This window comes from Nannospalax galili, unplaced genomic scaffold (genome assembly GCF_000622305.1).
Source record: "Nannospalax galili isolate Female #2095 unplaced genomic scaffold, S.galili_v1.0 scaffold107, whole genome shotgun sequence".
In the NCBI taxonomy this organism is placed as follows: Eukaryota; Metazoa; Chordata; class Mammalia; order Rodentia; family Spalacidae; genus Nannospalax; species Nannospalax galili.
In genome coordinates, this window is record NW_008358490.1 from 3,036,927 (window position 1) to 3,058,606 (window position 21,680).

General features: G+C 37.8%; 1 protein-coding gene across 3 annotated transcripts in view; it reads left to right on the forward strand.

Moving 5' to 3' along the window:
* Rps6ka5 (ribosomal protein S6 kinase A5) overlaps window positions 1-15,141 on the forward strand; it is a 217,371-nt gene extending 202,230 nt beyond the window's left edge. For all 3 annotated transcript variants that reach the window (XM_008821741.3, XM_029557966.1, XM_017795244.2), the window contains 4 exons: window positions 5,012-5,203; window positions 9,518-9,677; window positions 11,052-11,215; window positions 13,313-15,141. In XM_008821741.3, coding sequence (XP_008819963.1) covers window positions 5,012-5,203; window positions 9,518-9,677; window positions 11,052-11,215; window positions 13,313-13,552 — 756 coding nt within the window. In that variant the 3' untranslated portion in view covers window positions 13,553-15,141. The remainder of the gene's footprint in view (window positions 1-5,011; window positions 5,204-9,517; window positions 9,678-11,051; window positions 11,216-13,312) is intronic.
* The last annotated feature ends 6,539 nt before the right edge of the window (window positions 15,142-21,680 follow it).

Below are 21,680 nucleotides of genomic sequence, written 5' to 3' on the forward strand. Positions count from 1 at the left end.
TAAAAAGATACTTATGTAGCTTGAAATGAAACAGAATTGTTAGGTTATGGAGAATATTTCACCACAATTATATTCTTTTAAGTTTTAGAGCAATGATAGCAGTTTCATAATAATAGCTTTCACTTTGACTTTTTTCCAAACTGAAAATTTAATCTTTCCCCCATGCAGCTTTTAGGTCTGATTATCCATTGGTAGATGGTTAGATGGCATTCTTTTTCTGTATAGGCAGAATTCTATATTCTAGGTGAGAATTGGATAAATTTAGAAGAAGCTGGCTGACATTCTTAGTAGGCTGCTTTATATTTTTCAAATTGGCCCCATCCTCTTGAAAGATTCAGACATGTTCCGTATATGAGATATTTTCAAATGAAGCTAAAGGGGGATTGACTGATTTCTCCCTCTCCCTCTCCCTCTCCCTCTCCAACTCTCCACTTTGTGCCTTGGGACAGGAGGTGGGAAGTAAGCAATGTACTTTAATTTCACATGTTCCAGAATAGGAGGAACGGATTAAAATCACTAGTTTAGCTTTGAATACCATATTCCCTCATGTCTCCAAGATTTAGGATTAGGGAAGTCCTTCACTAGCCTTAGTGGAATAAACGTAAATCATTTCCAGAGACCTAGCAGGCCTTGTAAAGTTTGGTCCAGATGTGCTTCTCATTGCTGTGTTTAGCACAGTGCCAGGCACTAGAAGACCTCAGCTATTATTGTGGAAAGATATGTATCTCCCAAGTAAACACCTGTAAACCCAAGCTATGATTTCCGTTGTCACAAATTGGGGTTTAAGCATTGTATGATAGAAAATTTAAAGAAACTTTTCAATTTTTTTCTCACTCACCTCATTTTTTTCTTTTTAAGTAAAAGGTTTAAATTTGGGTGTGTGTTTAACCAGGATAGCTATTAATCTGCCCCAACACAAAATAGTAAACTTGCTTAAAACATTATTAGATTGTTTTAAAAGCTCAATTGCACCATTCCTGATCATGAACTTTGTAGATGACAGTGTTGTGTTGCAATGTCAAAAGGATGGACAGACTTGGAGGTTTTCCTTCATTGTATCAGTGGAGCATTCTGTTATGTCTTTTAGTTCTGCTAAAATAGTAACAATTTAAGTGATTTTCAGAGCTGAGAATAATCACTATAAGGGCATAACAGATTTTGTAATGATGTTTAAAAACTATATAGTCAGATTTACTTACTGTGGTGGATCTGTGGTACTTGCTTGATACACTAAATGATTTGTACATCAGTACAGTTAGCATGCATTAAGTATGTAACAAATACAAAAGTATTACTGTAAAGCTTAGTAGAAGGGCGCCTAACTGGATGAATGATTCAGAATAATATTTTCTAAATATTGGAGGCATATCTCTGAATGTCAAAGTATGTTTTATATATTGCTTATTTTAGCAAAAACATTTATTAAATATAGTACAGATTACTCTTGTTTCATTAATAGACTATAGTAGACCTAAATTTATTTCATTTATGGTGTTTGTATATATGTGTGATGCGAGAGGCACGTCATGGTGAGAGGCAGGTATGCACCTGTATGTATACAGGCATAAGCCAGAGGAGGATGTCAAGTGTCCTGCTTTATCATTCTCTACCATACTTCCTTAAGGCAGGGTCTTTCACTGAACCTGGAGTTACATTAGTGACCAGTAAGTTCCATCCTCTATAGATGCATGAATGTCCACATTCATCTTTTTAACATGAGTACTTAGGGATTTGAACTCAAGTCCTCATGCTTTCACAATAACCATTCTAACCACCAAGCAATTTTCCCAGCCTCTCATTTATTATTTTATTCAAAAATCCCTTCAGAGATATTGTCTTGGTTCCACAATAAAATGAATATCACAATAAAGCAAATCAGGAATTTTTTTTACTTTCTCAGTGAACACTCTACTATATTAAGTCTAAAGTAGCCTTGTGTCTGAAGAAACAATGTATATACCTTAATTTAAATATTTTATTGCTGAAAAGTTTAGTGGTCATCTTAGCCTTCAATGAGTCCTGACTCTTTTGCTGGGGGATGGTCTAACCTTGACATTGATGACTGACAACTGACCAGAGTAGTGGTAATTGAAAGTTGGAATGGTTGTGGCAGTTTCTTAAAATAACAGCAATGAAAGTTGATGCAGTGGTTAAGTCTTCCTTTCATGAAAGATTTCTCTGTTAGTGTGATGCTATTGATAGCATTTTACTCACAGAACTTCTTTCAGAATTGGAATCCGTCTTCTCAGTCCATCACTGCTTTATCAGCTAAGTTTATATAATATTCTAAATCCTGTATTGTCATTTCAACAGTGTTGGCAGCATCTTTTCTAGGAACAGATGCCATCTCAAGAAACCACTTTTTTGCTCATCTGTAAGCCCAACTCCTCATGTACTAAAGTTTGATTATGAGCTTGCAATGGTTCAGTCATATCTTCAGGCTCCATTTCTATAATACTCTCTTGCCATTTCCTCCACATCAGCGATTACTTCCTCCACGGAAGATTTGAGCCTCTCAAGATCATTTGTGAGGTTTGGAATCAACTTTTTCCAAACTCCTGTTAGTTTGTATTTTTATCTTGGAATCACAAGTGCTCTTAATGACATCTAGGATAGTGACTCTTTTTCAAAAGGCTTTCCATTTATTTTGTCCAGATCCATCAGAAGAATCATGATCTGATAGCTATAGCCTTAAAAGTATTTTTTTTTCTTTTAAACAGGGTCTCACTGTATAGCCCTGGCTATAGCCTGGAACTTGCTGAAAAGACCAGGCTGACCTCAAACTCACAAAGATCTGCCTGCCTCTGCCTCCCAAGTGCTGAGATTAAGGTGTGTGCCATCTTACCCAGCTAAAAGCATATTTCATAATAATAAGGCCTGAAAGTCAAAATAACAACTTGATCCAGGGCTGTTTGTGGGTGTTGTATAGCAGACATGAAAACAACATTCATATCACTGTATGTCTCCAGCAAAGCTTTTGGGTGACCTCATGCATTGGTAATGAACTTAACTATTTTGAAAATAAATCTTTTTCTGAGAAGTTGATCTCAACAGTGAACATACAATGTTAAGTGAACCATGTTGTAAACAGATGTGCTGTCATCCAGGCCTTGTGGATGACACTTATAGAGCACAGGCAAGAGCATATTTTATATAATTCTTAAGAGTCCTAGGATTTTCAAAATAGCAAATGAGTGTTGACTTCAGCTTAATTTCAAACTGCATCCTCCTCTAATAGGAATGTCAGTCTGTCCTTTGCAGTTTTGAAGTCAAGCTAGCTATAATGTCGTAGACAGCCCTTCTAATTGAAACCTGTTTGTCTGCTTTGCTAATCTGGTAGGTGGTTTAGCCACCCATCAGCAAGCTCAGCTGGATCATCTTGATAACTTGCTGCATCTTCCACATCAGCACCTCCTGCTTCAGTTTGTACTTTGTGAGTTCTGTGACTTATTTTCTTAAACCGTATGAACCAACCTCTGCCAACTAGTTTTAAAGTTTCCTTCTGCATCTTTCTCACTTCTCTCAGCCTATATTGAATTGAAAAGTTGGGACCTTGCTCTTGGTTAGCTTTGACCTAAGGGAATGTTGTGGTTGGTTGAGTCTTCTGTCCAGATTTTATCCATGTGAGCAAGAAGGTCCTTTTGCTTTTTATCATTTTATGTATTCACCAAAGTGATTTCCCTTAACAACTTTAACTTTGCACTTATAACTTAGCTAATTAGAATAAGAGGCCTTGCTTTTATCTTCCACTGGGTGGTTTTCTACATGCCTTCATCACTAAACTTCATCACATCATTTAAATTGAGGAATGTGTGACTCTTACTCTCATTTGATCACTTAGGCCTTTGTGGGGCTATCAGTTAACTTAATTTCAGTTTTGTGTCTCAGGGACTAGATTGACCTGAGAAAAGAGGGACAGAGATAAGAGACAGCTGTTTGATAATGTGATCAACACAAGTGTTTATTGATTAAATTCCCCATCTTGAATGCAGTTCCTGGTGCCCCAAAGCAATGATAATAGTAATATCAAAGATCACTGATTACAGATCACCACACAAATATAATAGAAATTATAAAGCTTGACATATTGTGAAAATTACCAGAATGTAACAGAGACACAGAGTGAACACATCCTATTGGGAAAATGGTGCTGAAAGTGCTGAAAGACTTCCTCAGCACAGGGTTGCTACAAACCTTCTGTCTGTTGTTGTTGTTCTGTTTTGTTTTGTTTTGTTTTGTTTTTGAGTGTATGCAAAGTGCAATAAAAAAGAAATCCAATGAGTTCTGCCTGTACCTACCTATGCCAGGCCCCAGGGACAAAGTCATAAATGAAATGGACTTGCAGTTCCTGCCCTTATGTAACTATGGCCTGACAGAGACCACAACGTTCAGCTAAAACCACAGAGATAATAAGTGCCAGAAAGGAAAAGTAAAACATCCTGGAAGAAAATGCAGGAAGTTGGAACTTCAGTTTGGTGGAATGGTCAGGGCAGCATCTCTGAATGAGTATGTGTGCAGGAGCCAGGCTGGAGTAGAAAATAGGTTGGTAGAGGAAGTAGAAGACAAAGAGAAGCAGAGGAAGAACTAGAGACAAAGGTATAACTTCAGAAGAAGCATAATGCAGTTGAAAATACTTGACATGCCAGGCATGGTGGTGCACGCCTTTAATCCCAGCACTCGGGAGGCAGAGGCAGGCGGATCTCTGTGAGTTCAAGGCCAGCCTGGTCTACATAGTGAGTTCCAGAACAGCTGGGGCTACAGGGAGACCCTGTCTCAAAAAGACCAAAAAAAAAAAAACAACGAAAATACTTGACATGACATTGTGAAATTGAAATGGAACAAAACAATACAAAGAAGAGAGCAGCAGGTGCACTGGCATACTGAAATCCAGGCCCCAGAATGTCCCATGAGACTCTGATCAAAACAGCAGTATACACAGTGTTCCATAGATAGACCAACAAATCTCCTAACATTTCAGTGAGAAACTAACCAGAGTATTGGCATCTTACAGAATTTGTTGTTCACTGATGAAAATGACAATTTGGAAATTAAAGTAATTGACTTCGGGTTTGCACGCCTCAAACCACCTGACAATCAGCCCCTTAAGACCCCGTGCTTCACCCTTCATTACGCAGCCCCAGAGCTTCTGAATCACAACGGCTATGATGAGTCCTGTGACCTGTGGAGTTTGGGTGTCATCTTGGTGAGTTTGTCCCAATAGCCATTAAGCCTGGTCAGTTCTTTGATGGCCTCAGTGCCTAGCTCTCACTGTTCTTTTCCTTAAATTTATGAAAAAGTTAGGTGTGCTGGCTTCTTTCCTATATAACTAATAGAAGCCATACTGATGAATGTTTTCATTTCTTAGAACCTACAACAGAGATATTGCAGAGGTTAGCTATTTTCAAAGATCGACATTATTTTTGTGGTTCATATGAATTAATACATATGAATACATTGTTAAGAAGCTATTGTGTTATACAAGGCATACACTGTATTGGATAAAAGGTAAAAACAGTGACCCCATTGTACTCTGAAATTTCAGACAAAATATAATTAAACAAAATCCCTTAGAATAAATTGACAAAATAATAGATACAGCTAGAACTATTTATAACTTACAGTGATCATGAGAGGCATGCTTTTTACAGTGTGCCTGGCTGCCAAAGTATGCATGATCAGAAAATGAACATGAAACTAGAAAATTTTTCACATATTTTTGCCTCAAAATAGCTTTATTTTCTATTCCACATATAATTTGTTATCTGTGGTGTTAGGGGGAAATTTTCAGATAATGCCAAAAGCTATAAATGAAAATCCATCTTAATCTCACCATTCAAGATGATGATGTGTAAATTTCCTCCTCACCCTTGTATGCATGTGTGCTTTTTAATCTGCCTTTCAGCGTGTTTTCCTACACACACACACACACACACGGGTTTTTGTTTTTTTTTTTAACAAAAAGGGTTATATTATACATGTACTTTGAATCTTCAAAATTTATCAGACCATTTCTTTACTAAAAAGCAATTTGTTGTTTCCCCTTTTTTTCACTATTTATAAGCTATTAAAACAAATCTTTCTTCATATATACAACTGCATGTCTCACAGTTTCCTTAGAATTCCTGGGAGAGCATGTACATCTTTATTTTAGCAGAGCTGCCTAAATTCTATTCTTCTGTAAGATTTACCAAGTTAATTCTTAACACCTGTATCTAAGTACATTGAATATCATAAATTTTAATCTTAAATTATATCCTACTGTTCTTAAGATCTGCATGCATTTCTTCAATGACATTTGTGTTTTCTCTTTATAAATTGTTGTTTATGAGCTTTGCCCATTTTCTTTTTACTTTCTTTTTTGAAACAGGGTCTCGCTGTAGCCCCAGCTGTCCTGGAACTCACTATGCAGACCAGGCTGGCCTCCAGCTCACAAAGATCTCCCTGCCTCTGCCTCCCAAGTGCTGGGATTAAAGGCATGTGCCTGGCTATAAATGATTCTTAAGGGTTTTTTGTTTTGTTTTGTTTTTGTTTTTGTCTTTTTGAGACAGGGTCTCCCTGTAGCCCCACCTGTCCTGGAACTCACTATGTAGACCAGGCTGGCCTTGTACTCACAGAGATCTGCCTGCCTCTGCCTCCCAAGTGCTGGGATTAAAGGCTTGCGCCACGCCCAGCTGCCCGTTTTCTTTTGGGGAGCTTTTTCTCACTGAATATTCAGGCTCTAATTAGAATTTTAATCCTGTGTCTTCATCAACAATTGGAAATGTTTCTCTAGATTACCTTTTGTTTGTAGTAATCAGGGTTTTGTTTTGAGAGAAACATTTTCCCCCAGGTGGTAAGATGTGTCAGTCTCTTCTCCATTGTATATGGATTTAATGTCAGATTGTCATTCTACCTCTGCCCTCAACTCAGGATTACAAAAATATTCTCTAGAATCACTGGATCTTATTTTTATACTTCAGTCTGTCCTCCATCTGGGATTTATTTTGGTATCAGTTTGCTTCCCCGCTGGTGGCTGGCCACTTGTCCTTGCAGGTGGCTCTTTATTTTGAAGCCTTACATGGCTTTCACCTGAGCAGTTTGTCATCATTTTTCACTCCCAAACTAAACATATATTTTGTGAATACATTTTTAATAAAAGTAAACAACCAACTTTTGTAGATTTGAGAGGTTCAAGGATTTATATCAGTGACACATTTTAGTAGTAATGTCCTAAAATATATATAAACTTTTTAAAGTCCTTTATTTTTAGTATTAATTTTCTTTTCCATTGTAGACAAGATATTACTTTAAATTTAGGCCCATTATGATGATCAAGTACTTTAAGGTTTTAAGAGTCTGAGACATGCAAAGAGGTATATGCAAGCTCCTACTTATATCCATAACAGCTTTCTGTAGAGACAGTGATGGAAGCAGACCCACCCTTTATGTCTGATGGTCAAAATTTTAAGAAAACAAGATAAAAATAAAGTTAATGGCAACACAGAGCACAGTTACAATATCCAGACTGTGGGCAGTACTGCAGGATAAACTATCAGTTTCTTCAGCAAATACTTTGTAAGGAAAAAAATGACATGAGGCTAGACTTGATGGCTCATGCCTGTAATCCCAGCACTCAGGAGGCTGAGGCAGGAGACCGGTCAAAAGTTTTAAGCCGGCTGGGCTACAGTGTGAGAGCCTGTCTCAACAAACAAAACAAGACAATGTGGGAACCTGTGGATTAAAGACACTTAAGGAATAGTACTTGCATATTACTTGAATTCTGATTCTAGCAAAATCTAATATAAATGCTGTTTATTAAATTCAGGTTCTAAATGTAATTATAACTGTAATTATATTCACAATGTATATAACACAGTGAGGGAAATTTGAACATGAGATATTGGATGCTACAAAGAGTGACTGCTAATTTTTTCAGAGGTGATAACTAGTGTCAAAGTTAGGGTTTGTAAAAGTCTTGCCTTTTATAGATACATGATACATTATAGAAGAAAACAAACAAAAATTAGCAGCTGCATTAAACTGTCAAAATACCTTTCAAATTTCCATATAAATGAATGCGTATCTCCAATTATCTAGATTCAGAGCCTACCTTATCCCATAGCAAGCACTAAATTTATTTGGAGTCTCCTGATTTGCCTTGGAATTGGATAGCCTCCTTTGTATCTTGCATCTAATAAATATGGATATGTTTAAATAACAATAAATTACATTTCCTTTATTGAACCAAATAAATTACTCCAGGGAAATCATATGTGGCTTCTGTTATAAACCAGTATACACCAAGAATGTACAGTCTCTGTCCAAAATGCACAGAACTTTAATTAAAATAGAGCTTATCCAGCCTATCAATCTGCTTATGCTGCTATCTCAAAATACTGCAAACTACATGCCTTAAACAACAGAAATTTATTTTCTCATAGTTAAGGAGGCTGGAGTCCAAGATCAAGATGTTAGCAGAATTGGTGTCTGGTGAGGTCCCTCCTTTGGGTTACAGCTGGCTACCTGCTGGTTGTACACTCAGCCTTTTTGTGTCAGAGGCTTACATAGGGAGAACTCTATGGTATCCATTGAATTAAGGGCTCTATTACTATTGGATCAGGACCTACATGCATAACTACAGTCCATAACAAGGTTATTTATCTCCAAATACAGTGTTGTTGGGTATTTAACATATCAGTTTAGGAGAGATCAAACCTTCCATACATAACACACAGTATTTAGAAAACACAGGACAGAATCTATAACATGCCTGTGAAGTGGCACATAATTCCTTTTAAAACAGTTTCTCCAAGTGTTTTATTCTTGACCTTGTTTTTTGCAGTTCCTAAATTTTTATTTTGAAATTTTCAAAACTAGAAATAAGAGAATAATACTGTGAGCATCTGATATTTTGCTGCAGTTGCTTTTTCTAACCCCCTCCTGTGTGTGTGCTGTGTCCGTTTGTGTATTCGTGCACATGCATGCAATGTGTGTGTGTACTTATAAGAAATATATAGACATTGATTCATGTATATGTAGATATATGTATGTAGATGTATCTTTGCTTTTTGCTATACTGTTTATAATTGCAGACTGAAAATTGTTTTTAACGGAAGTTGATTGCTAAATAAAAACTATGAAATCTCATAGTTATAAAAATAATTTTAGCCAGGTGTGGTGGTGCACGCCTTTAATCCCAGCACTTGGGAGGCAGAGACAGGCAGATCTCTGTGAGTTCAAGGCCAGCCTGGTCTATATAGTGAGTTCCAGGACAGCTGGGGCTACAGGGAGACCCTGTCTCAAAAAGACCAAAATAATAATAATAATGATAATAATAATAATAATAATAATAATAATAATTTTATTAGTCTTTTAAATGTGTTGGTTACTTCAGTGATAGAAGTCCGTCTTTTAAATTCAATAATGCATGTTGCAATAGTAGATAAGCTTTTATCAAGTTAGTAATGGGATATTGGAATGGATTCGATAGTGATTTTTTGCAGTCATGCTGTTTTTTTACTTTCTTTTTCCATGATAGTATACAATGTTATCAGGGCAGGTACCATTCCAGTCTCATGACAGAAGTTTGACATGCACCAGTGCAGTAGAAATCATGAAGAAAATTAAGAAGGGAGATTTCTCCTTTGAAGGAGAAGCCTGGAAGAATGTATCCCAAGAGGCTAAAGATCTGATCCAAGGTAAGACTCTTAAAATCTGGTGTTCTGTACTGCATGTAGTGACTAAAGTAGAAACATGCCCACTACTCACATACATGTTTGCTAGTTGCTCCAGGAACCCACGAGGGTTCTCAAAGGTTTTCCAGGTGGATTGTTTTCTTTTTATAGGAAAATTCCCCCTCTAAAATTTCATTCCCATTTCCAGCATGAGCTACCATATGACTCCTCCTGGTATCTCAACCTAATAGAGCCAAACAAACCCAGACTTTTCTACTATACTTTTCTCCAAACCTGTTCCACTTCTATTTCCTTTCTTTTGGATGATAGCACTACTCAGAAGCCAAACCACCAAAACAGAAACCTTAATGTCACCCTAGTTGCCTGCCCTTTCCTTGCCTTCTGCAGCCAGTCGCTCAGTGCTACAGCTCTGCAAGCCACCTGGCTCCCTTCCTGCCCATCCACAGGCCCATACCATCATTTTTCTGCCAATGGCCTGCAACATCCTTTCAACTCACCTCACTTACTCTGACTTTCCTACCCATTCTGTATCAACTGAATGACAAATGTGATCATATCTTTTCTCAGGTAAAAATTCCTTGGAGAATTTCTGTTAGTTTCACATCCTATCCTTAGCCTGGGTTTCAAAATCCAAATCTCATCAGGACCTGGCCCAGCCTGCCTCTGCTTCCTCATCATCCTTCCTCTGCTGTTGGCATGTACTTGAATTCCTCTAATGGTTCAAGCTTTCAGAAACCTCTTGTTTCTTCACATTTGGCTGTCTTAATCCGTATAGTACCTCTTTGGCTAGCTCCTTCTTCTTACCTTGTATGACCTGTTTCTTAGAAGCCTTGTAGGACGCCTCTGTCCCTAGACTGAGCATCTCTTTCCTGGGTCTGTAATTCACTGTGTTGTGCATTTTGCACTGATCCCATCATGTTAGAATAGCTGCATCATCTTTGTCTCTATATCTCCCACTCACTCCTCTTAGACTCTCTATCCCCAAGTCTCTAGTGCCTTACTACATCCCTTTATTCTTAGAAAATGCTAGTAAATAGTTAGTCCATGGATATATTCATTTGGATATATTCATGTAGTCTTTGGGATGGTTATCTTCTCTTAACTGGAAAGCCAGTTAGCTTAAGACTTCCTAGAAATAAACTATTGTGACCTTACCTTAGCATCCAGTGTCCTCAAGCAGATTTAAATGTATGTGAAAATATATTTAGGGGATGGAGAGATAACTCAGTAGATAATAATGCTTCCTGCTCTTCCAGAGGACTGGAGTTCAGATCCCAGAACCCATGTCAGAACGTAATTGAACTCTATGTCTGAGATTGATTGTTGAGCTGTGTTTAAGGTGGCAAATTATAAAATTAAAATCTCTTACACCCTCAGGACTTCTTACAGTTGATCCAAATAAGAGGCTGAAAATGTCTGGCTTGAGATACAATGAATGGCTTCAAGATGGCAGTCAGTTGTCCTCTAATCCTCTGATGACTCCAGATATTCTGGGATCTTCAGGAGCTGCTGTGCATACCTGTGTGAAAGCAACCTTCCATGTAAGGCCCTGTGGGCCCTTTGAAAAGTGTTCCCAATCAATCTGATATTTTTAGTTGGTACCCTCAGAGACATAAAATAGTAGGAGCATTTGCTATTCTTACAGTCAACCGATGCTCCTAGCACCCATGTAATGTTTAACAACTGTCTGTAACTCCAGTTCTAGGAGATCTGATGCTGCCTTCTGGCCTCTAACAGCATTGCACACATGTGGTGCACTTACATGCATGCAAGCAAAACACTCAACATAAAATAAAAATATCTGTGTACTTTTAATTTTAGGTATGTTTATAAACCACTTCATACTATAAGCATATTATGAACAGAAAGCACATGGGGAACAGAGTCACTACTAATTCACTAAATACTTCCTGGATATTTAGAATGAGTTTCTGAGAGAAGAAAGTAGTCTAATACTTAAACATTTGAAAATTTTTAGCAGGTAATAAAAACAATATACATAATAAGGTTTCTCTCAAATGAAACCACAGCAGAACATTGAGAACAAGAGCAGAGTGCAGACTATAAAGGACCTGAGATAAATGGGTTGTACTAAGTATAGGCTGTATTAAGTACATATCTATTTTGTAGTTTTTTTGGTTTTGAAACAAGGTCTCCCTGTAGCTCCAGCTGGCCTAGAACTTGCTATGTAGACCAGATTATCCTTAGTCTTATAAAGATCCACTTGCCTCTACCACCCAAGTCCTGGGATTAAATGTGTGCACCACCCCACCCATCATGTACTCTTAAATTTTTTTAGGGGGCTGGAGAGATGATTTACTGGTTAAGAATACTGGCTATTCTTACAGAAGACCCAGGTTCAAACCCAGCACCCACATGATAGCTAACAACAATCCATAACTCCAATTCCAGAGGATCTGACACCCTTTTCCAACCTCGTTGGGCACTACACGACACAGGTGCACTTATACAATGCAGGTATAACACTCATACACATAAAAAATAAATTAATTATTTTAATTTTTTTTAAATTTATTCTTATTTTATGTATATGAACGTTTTACCTCCATGTTTTTTTTGGGGGGGGTCTTTTTGAAAAAGGGTCTCCCTGTAGCCCCAGCTGACCTGGAACTTGCTATGTAGATGAGGCTGGGCTGACCTTGAACTCACAGAGATATGCCTGCTCTGCCTCCCAAGTGCTGGGATTAAAGGCATGCGCCACCAGGCCCAGCCTACCTTCGTGTATTTAAATGCAGCTATGTCATGCAATGCTCACAGAGAGGGTGTAGGATCCCCTGGAACTGGAGTTATATAGACAATTATTGTATAACTGTCATGTGCGTGCTGGAACTGAACCTAGGTCCTCTGCAAGAGCAACCAGTGCTCTTAATCGCTGAGCCAGCTCCCTTAGTTGTATTCTTAAAAGGCTTGACTTTACATTGTTTAACTTTGTACAAGCAGATACAGATTAAGATAACTAGTACAAGATTAGTTACAGAAGCATAGTGTCTGAAGGATTATTTTAGCAAAGAAGGAATGTACATGTTCAGCTGTGGAATTGGACGTGAACAAGTGATAAACTAGAGAATGATGCTGGGTGAAGAAAATGGCTGTAGGAATTTGTGCCAGATGATCCAGATCTTCTCAGTGATACGTGATATGAGGTCATCAAGCACCAGTGTAGCACTTCCCATATCTGACATTAAGAAAATTCCAGGACATATCTGGGTATGGTAGCACATTGCTGTAATCTCAGAACCTGGGAGATGGAGACTAGAAGAAAACAAGTTCAAGGTCATTATCAGCTATATAGCAAGTTTAAGCCAGTCTGGGCTACTTTAGACCCTGTCTCAAAAATTACAGTAGAACAAACAAAAAGCAGTGGTGACACCCAGACAACTCAGCTGGTTCCATTTAAACAGTTGCTTGGTGTGTTAGAGACCCTAGGTTCCATAACTAGCATTGTAAATTTTTATCCTCCCACCAAGAGGTCTGGATGTGAAAGTTTTCTGAGTTTTATTCCAAGGAATAACTTGAAACTGTGGTTGCCAGTGGAAAATTGTCTTCTACTTAAAGTCAGACTGCCACAAAAAACTTCAGTACTGTTAACTTCATGGGACTCCCTTTCTCTTCTCTAGGCCTTTAACAAATACAAGAGAGAGGGGTTTTGTCTTCAGAATGTCGATAAGGCCCCTTTGGCTAAAAGAAGGAAAATGAAGAAGACAAGTACCAGCACAGAGACACGTAGCAGCTCCAGCGAGAGTTCCCACTCTTCCTCCTCCCATTCCCATGGCAAAACTACACCCACCAAGACGCTGCAGCCCAGCAACCCCACTGATGGCAGTAACCCGGAGACCCTCTTCCAGTTCTCGGACTGAGTGGTATGGGAATAGTAGGATGTCCTCAGTGACCCCTTGCACCTTAGCTCCCTCAGCATGTGCCTGAGGCATGTGCTTTAAAAAAAAATGTGTCCCATTGGTCTATTTGGAATCTGCCTCTTAATGAATTTTTTTAGGGGAAAACCTGTTTGGTTATCCTTGTCCAAAAACACTGGACAGAGAACATTACTGTGAATAGAGCAAGCACACATGATACTTTTTAGCGACCTAGCACAATGCCAGCAGGATTCTTTTTGAAACAGCAAAGGTTTCTGTAATTTAAGTAGTGACTGGTTAAATTGGAACTGCCTACAACCTAAGTCATAGGTTTTCACATGCCTGCCAAGAAGACCTGATGCCTTTTGCTATGCCTGATAGCAAGGTGGGTTTTTAAGAGACTTACACCCTTTGAGTAATGGTTTATCAGAGAAAAGGGTCTGTTTTCAAAAAAGATGCTGTAATGAATTTTATGTGTGGCTTATTTCTTAAGAGAGAATTTTAACTTATTGTTTTTATTTTATGGTTATATATGCTGATAACCTAGTATTATTAATCTTTCTAAAAAATGAAAAAAATATTTAAGAACATGAGGTCCCATGCTTTGCACTTGGGATCCATCCGAAATGCATGCTAAGCTATGTATGTTTTTAATTTTGCACTGCTCTTTCCTGGCAGTTTGTTTTAATGGTTATTACAGGATATTAAGGTACATGTCTCAATTTTACATAATATTGCACTTTATAAAAGAGTATCAGTAAAGCAATCTGTTTATAAGGTGCACTGTTTAAAGCATATGTATTGTCTTTTTGCCATTTTTTTCATTATCTACTTTAAATTTGTCCCATATCCCTCTTCTACCTTCTGTACTACAAGTAGAAAGGGGTATGTTGTATAATGAGTCATTAGCCACTTATGCACCAATATGAGGAAAAACTAAAGGGAAATTATACTCAACACTGTGCTTCATATTTGTACACTGTGTTGTACTACAGTGAGACATTTCCTCCTGTAGTCATATATTATGTATATAATATTTTAGAATCATACCTATGCTTATTTTGAAATTTTTCTGTTAAATTTTAAATCCATAAGACATTTTATAAACTTAAGCAGAGCACTTTTATTGCTCAGAAGTTCTGAGTTCATACAGACAACAAGTACTATGTCATGAAGACATTTCTTTGAAAGACTGCTGCATTTTAAAAATACAAATTAATTAATTCCCTATACAAAAAAACAAAATGATAGGATTTGTATGTATTTTTTTTCTTTTAAAGCCATTATATGAAATGTCAGGACTGAGAAAAATGATGTTTGCTGTGTTTACAGGAATAATGTGTAAAAAGATAATGCCCATCATGTTTATTTTATAGTTTTTGTTAATGATAGACTCTTAAGCATTAGTTTGGAATTTGGACATGATATTTATTTATCCCTTTCTTAAGGTAATAGCAGCATTAATTTCAATCTGTGATGAATACTAAAAATATTGCACTCACTGTAATGGTAGTATATTTATTACTAAATCGATGTATATATTAACAATACAGGCAACAAAAATGGCAAATATTAAAATATTTTCAAAACATTGTTTTATCCTGTTCACACTTTCGTTCACAGTGGTTATTGGGGGTAATTTTTGATATTCTGGCCAAATGGCTGTATAATTCTCATTGAGTCAATGAAAATTTTATATTCCTAACTTTCAGTCATTTCTAGTCATATTGGGATTGTGTGTGTGTGTGTGTGTGTGTGTGTGTGTGTGTGAATTACTACCAAACTGTAGCTGTTTCATAAAATGTGATGCCTTCAGGCACAGATTTATAATAAGAATGTGTCCATTTACATTGGATATATTTAGGTTATATTTGGAAATGTATGAGTTATAAGTCATTTGTAAATGTGTGTCCTGGTAGAAAATATGAGTTACAAAATACTAACTATAGAGACTGTGTTGCCAAAAGAAAGTGATCCAGAAAAAAATGTCCAACTTCCCTCGTGGTTGATTGGCTCATTGTGAATATTGGAAATTGATGGATTAGGCATTCATTTCTTCAGTTTTTATCTTCTGGAAGATTTGACAACCAGAGTAATAGGAGGGAAAAAAAAAACAAGGCTCTCCACAAACTAAGAGCATACCTGAATCATCTAGAAGAAGCATTTGAAAAGACCTCAGGAAACTCACAGCCTTGTGTTTCAGTCAAATACTATCCTTTTCACCAAACTTGTGAACAACCTAAAGATAGCATCTGATGATGACTTGTATGCAGGGTGTCTGTTAGCATGTAGCAGATTATCCTTTAAGATTCACAGAGCTTTTGCTTGGTCCCATCAAAATTAAACAAGAAAAATACTTCATATAAAAATGTTAAGCAAAGAGCTAGAAGATGGGTCAGCAGTTAAGAGCACTGGTTCCTCCTGCAGAGGACCCAGGTTTGATTCCCAACCACCCACATGGTAGCTGAACAACTGTCCATAACTCCATTTCTAAATCTGACTTCCTCTTCTGGCCTCTGAGGGCACTGCATGACACAAGTGCACTTACGTACATGCAGACAAAACACTCATGCACATAAAATTTTTTTAAACTTAAATATTAAGCAAAAGGACTTTGATATTAGGAGTAAAATAGAAGTAGAGCAAAGAAAAATAAATACCTACATTAAATCCCCCTTAAGACAATTATTTTGAGGGTAGAGCCAAATCATATTGCCCTTCTCCCTTATTGACTGCACTGTATGTAACATATATATCCTGAGTCATGTGTGACTATGTATGTCTAATATACTGAAGCAAGATAGAGAAACGAAACTAAAATAGACCAGTTTCTTGTAATTCCTATGCCAGACCCTGTTGTTGAATGAATTAATTTAGCTATTTTGAAATTCATTGATTCTCCCAAACACTGAACTATTAATTTAAGCACATTTCAACTTGATTGTTTTTAATGGCAGGTTCATTTCTGTGTGAAAAACTGCCTTTAATTATTGCAAATTATACAAATGACTACTACTTGGGGGGGGGTCGAGGTCTTTTTGAGACAGGGTCTCCCTGTAGCCCCAGCTGGCCTGGAACTCACTTTGTAGACCAGGCTGGCCTTGAACTCACAGAGATCCACCTGCCTCTGCCTCCCAAGTGCTGGGACTAAAGGTGTGTACCACGATGCCCAGCTAAATGATTACTTTTTAAATACACAATGTAAGTTATTTTAAAGAATTGTACTAGGACGGGGCTAGAGAGATGGCTCAGCGGTTGGGTACACTGATTGTTCTTACAGAAGACCTGGGTTCAAATCCCAGCACCCACATGGCAGCTAACAGCTGTCCATAGCTCCAGTTCCAGGGGATCCGACAGCCTCTTCTGTCCTCTGTGGGCATTGCACAACATGGTGTACTTACCTACATGCAGGCATAACACTCATACACATTAAATATTTTAAAAAGAGATTTCATTTATTTATAGTACTAGGGATTGAACCTAGAGTTTTTCACATACTGGGCAAGTGCTATACCACTCAGCTATATGCCGGAACCCCAGCACCCACATGGCAGCTAATAACTGTCCATAACTCCAGTCCCAGAGGATCTGACAGCCTCTTCTGGCCTCCGCGGGCATTGCACAACATGGGTGCACTTACCTACATGCAGGCAATACAAGCATACACATAAAATTTTTTAAAAATTAAATGAAAAAAAAAAGGATTGTACTAAGATAACAGTGAGTGATTTGTTTGTTTTTTAAATAAGGAAAATTTTTGGTGACTCAATTTAAATATGAACTCAAATACTTTATGAAAGTATATAATTTAGTCTGCTTGTTCATCTTTCTGTTTCAAACATCTGTTTTGTTAGAAGAGGCTACTTTAGCTGGGTGTGGTGGTACATACCTTTAGTCCCAGCACTCAGGAGACAGAGGCAGGCAGATTGTGAGTTCAAGGCCAGCCTGGTCTACATAGTGAGTTCAAGGCCAGCTGGGGCTACAGGGAGATCCTGTCTCAAAAAAAAACAGACTACATTTCTAAATCATTATCTCTGTATATGCCTTAGAGTACCTGATTCCTTTGGGTGTCCTTCCATCAGCCAGTAATAACAGCATGATTTGGGTGCTTGTGTGATAACATCTAATATTGTGTTAAATTTTAATATGTTATTTACATTATGTCAAAATAAGTGTCTCATAGATGAATTATTCTAATGTAATGGAATATCTTAGACTGACCTCTCAAGTGTCTTATACCCTAACACCCCAAATTCTGGTTTTAATTATACCCTCTACCTGAGTGCTGACTGTCATGTAATACCTTTATCCAGCACTGAAATGAACATAGCAAACTCTCATGAAATATGAGTGAGTCATTTTAAAACTCAAAGATGGGGGGAAATCTGTAAGAGTCACAGAGGCAGAACCGGTACCTGTCAGGCATTATAGGTGTAATCTGCTTAAGGAAAAAGCTACTATAGCAGCATAAAGGTTTTATTCACCATCTCATCAGTAATTTTACTCAAAATTGTGACATGCTTTGGTGAGAATATTTTCCTTTAAAATAGTTATTTATTTAGTGATGATGATGATGACACATGCTTATAATTCTAGTACTTGTGGGGCTGAGGCAGAGGACTCTGAGATCTGGACCTGCCTGGGCTACATAGTGAGACCTTGTCTCAGAAAAACACAAGAAAGAAAAAGGAGTTGGTAATTATTAAATTTTGTTTTTATGGAGGAGAAAAGGTAGATTTTACAGGAGGCAGTATCAAAGCACTTGATGAATCTCATTTCAGCCTCACCTTCAGCATCATTTCCTTGGAGCTTTCAAGGTATTTCTACCCAGCCCTTTTCTTTATATGTCCAGCCTCACATCCCTATATAATTACGGAAGTGAGCTCATTTCTCTTCTGAATGATTCTTCCCCTACCTATGGCTGCTGTCCATCCCATTTAGTGAATGTGTGAAGAAACCAGGTGTCAGTGCTCTTGCATTTTCCTAGCATTGTGCTGAAAAAGAGTAAGAAACTAAAGCTGCTCCCAAATATATGTGTCTTCTCATCTTCATGCTCTTAGCAGGGTACTGCTGATTGACAGCCATCTTCTCTTATTTCTGTCCATGGGACATGGGGCTGATGTTTCATATTAGAAGAGTTATATTAAAAGAGGTGATTCAGGCTGGGCGTGGTGGTGCCTGCCTTTAATCCCAGCACTTGGGAGGCAGAGGCAAGGTGGATCTCTGTGAGTTCGAGGCCAGCCTGGTCTACATAGTGAGTTCCAGGACAGCTGGGGCTACAGGGAGATCCTGTCTCAAAAAGACAAAAAAAAAAAAGAAAAAAAGAAAAGAGGAGATTCTTGGCAGCGATTCATCGGGCCTAATTTCCCTCGTGTTTCTGTTGGAATGGGTGGAAGGACATTTTGCAGTATTTTCCTAGTTAGAATGCTGTGTGACTGATTGTAAGGTAATTGAATTCTTGAGATGAATAAAATTTGTGTTTCTCATAGGAACTGGTCTTCAAAACACAAGAATCTGGGATAGTGTCTAGCATTGGGCACTTCCCATCATCTTCCATTGTATAACACTTTTCATCTTTATGGATTTTTTAAATCTCTTTTTTTGAAAATCCAGTTTAATTTTCATCACCTTTTATATTAAGCAGTTTTTAAAACCTTTGCTTTAAAGTCCTGCGTTTTAAGAAGAGATGAAAACAAAAAAAATTTAAAGACGTGTCATCACTTAGAAAAGGAAATTAAAGGCATATTAATGGAAAATACTGAGGCTTTATTTTCTGATATTTCTTCTTGTAGATAGATTGGAAAATTATAGTTTCTCTTGTTTGCTTTGCTTTAAAATCGGTAATGTGCTGAGGTGGGCGTGGTAGTGCACACCTTTAATCCCAGCACTTGGGAGGCAGAGGCAGACAGATCTCTTGTGAGTTCAAGGCCAGCCTGGTCTACATAGTGAGTTCCAGGACAGCTGGAGCTATGGGGAGACCCTGTTTCAAAAAGACCAAAAAATAAACATACAGGGTATGGTGGCACATGCCTTTAATCCCACCATTCAGGAGGCCGAGGCAGGCAGATCTCAGAGTTCAAGGCTGTCTGGCCTAAAATAGCAAGTTCCAGGCTAGCCAGAGTTACATTATGAAACCGTGTCTCAAAAAAAAAAAAAAAAAATCAATGTTAAATGAGTGAAGGAACTAGGTAAACCTTGTCAAGTGGTTACTTTCTTATAGAAGGCCTGTGGATTACTTTCTTCTCTCCACATTCCTCAACTTCTCCCTCTGCTCAGTGCCCTGTCGACTGACACGGACAGAGGGATCAGTCCAGATGGAGTTAATAGGCCATAAATAGACAGTGGTCATGTTAATTAAGCTTCTACTGCAGTGTAACATATGAACTAGGTAAACCTTGTCAAGTGGTTACTTTCTTATAGAAGGCCTGTGGATTACTTTCTTCTCTCCACATTCCTCAACTTCTCCCTCTGCTCAGTGCCCTGTCGACTGACACGGACAGAGGGATCAGTCCAGATGGAGTTAATAGGCCATAAATAGACAGTGGTCATGTTAATTAAGCTTCTACTGCAGTGTAACATATGAAGTACATGTGTCTTAAGTATACAGCTCAGTCAGTTTTTACGTATATTTGCATCCATGTCACCATCACCCAGACCAACCTGAAGCTTTCAATCCATACTCAAACATAAGTACACTTTGTGATTTGTTCTTTTGACCTTTCTACAAATGGAATTATTCAGTCTGTCATCTTGCCTCTGGTTTCATTTTATTAGCATTATGTCTATGAAATTATCTATGTCACTGAATGAAGCACAAATGGTTTGCTCTTTTTACTTCTACATTTGCATATCCATTCTGTAGATAGCCATGGGCACTCATTTCTCTTAGGTTTATGTTAAGAAAAAACTACCAAGTTATAGGGTAAATACATATTGATCTTAAAGACATTGTCAAGGGGCTGGAGAGATGGCTCAGTGGTTAAGAACACTGGTTGTTCTTGCAGAAGACCTGGGTTCGAATCCCAGCACCCACATGGCAGCTAATAGCTGTCCATAACTCCAGTCCCAGGGGATCCGACAGCCTCTTCTGACCTCTGTGGGCACTGCACGACACAGGTGCACTTACCTACATGCAGGCAGTACATGTGTACACATAAAATAAAATTAAAAAAAAAAAAGATACCATCAAATACATTTCAACAGTGGTTGAAAATTTACACTCCCAGTGGCACTGGATAAGAGCTGCAGCTGTTCCATGTCCTCATCAATACTTGGTACCATCAGCCTTAACAGGGTTAGCTTTTCTGAGAAGGAGGTATTTTATTGTGGTTTTAGTGTTGCCTTCTTGAGAAGTAATGATGCATGGAGCATCTTTTTTATATTTTTATTAGCTATTTGGAGATCCTCACTTGTCAAGTTATTTACATATTTATTGAGCTGTCCTTTGCCTTACCAGTTTGCAGTTTTATTTATATCTTTCCTCACTTTCCAAACAGCTTCTTTTGATGACCAGAAATTTTATGAAGTCTAATATACCAATCTTTTATTCAAGGTTAAAGTTTTGGTGTCCTCTTTAATAAATGCTTGCCACAAGGGTATGAAGGTATTCTTACATTCTTCTGAAAGCTTTACTGCTTTACTGTGTACATGAGGCTTCTGTTACTTGTGTGAGATGGTAGCCACAGTTCATTTATTCCATATGAGTGTTGACTTGATCCAGCACAATGTATTGAAAAACTCAGTGCTCTTACAACTTTCTAAAAAACTGAAGTCCTGCTGGACGTGGTGGTGCACGCCTTTAATCCCAGCAATTGAGAGGCAGAGGCAGAAGCAGAAGCAGGTAGATCGCTATGAGAGTGAAACCATCCTGGTCTATATAATGAGTTCCAGGCCAGCTAGGGCTACAAGGAGACCCTGTCTCAAAATTTAAAAAAAAAAAAAAAGAAAAAAAGAAAAAAAGTCTTCATATCTGATAATATAAAACCTCTAACTTTGCCTTCCAAATGGCTTTGGCTACCCCAAACTCTGGGTTTCTGTATGTATTTTAGAATTAGTTTTTCAGTTTCCTCAGTGAAGGGTTAATTTCATTGTTACTTCATTGAATGTGGAAATCAGTTTCAGCTACATTTAG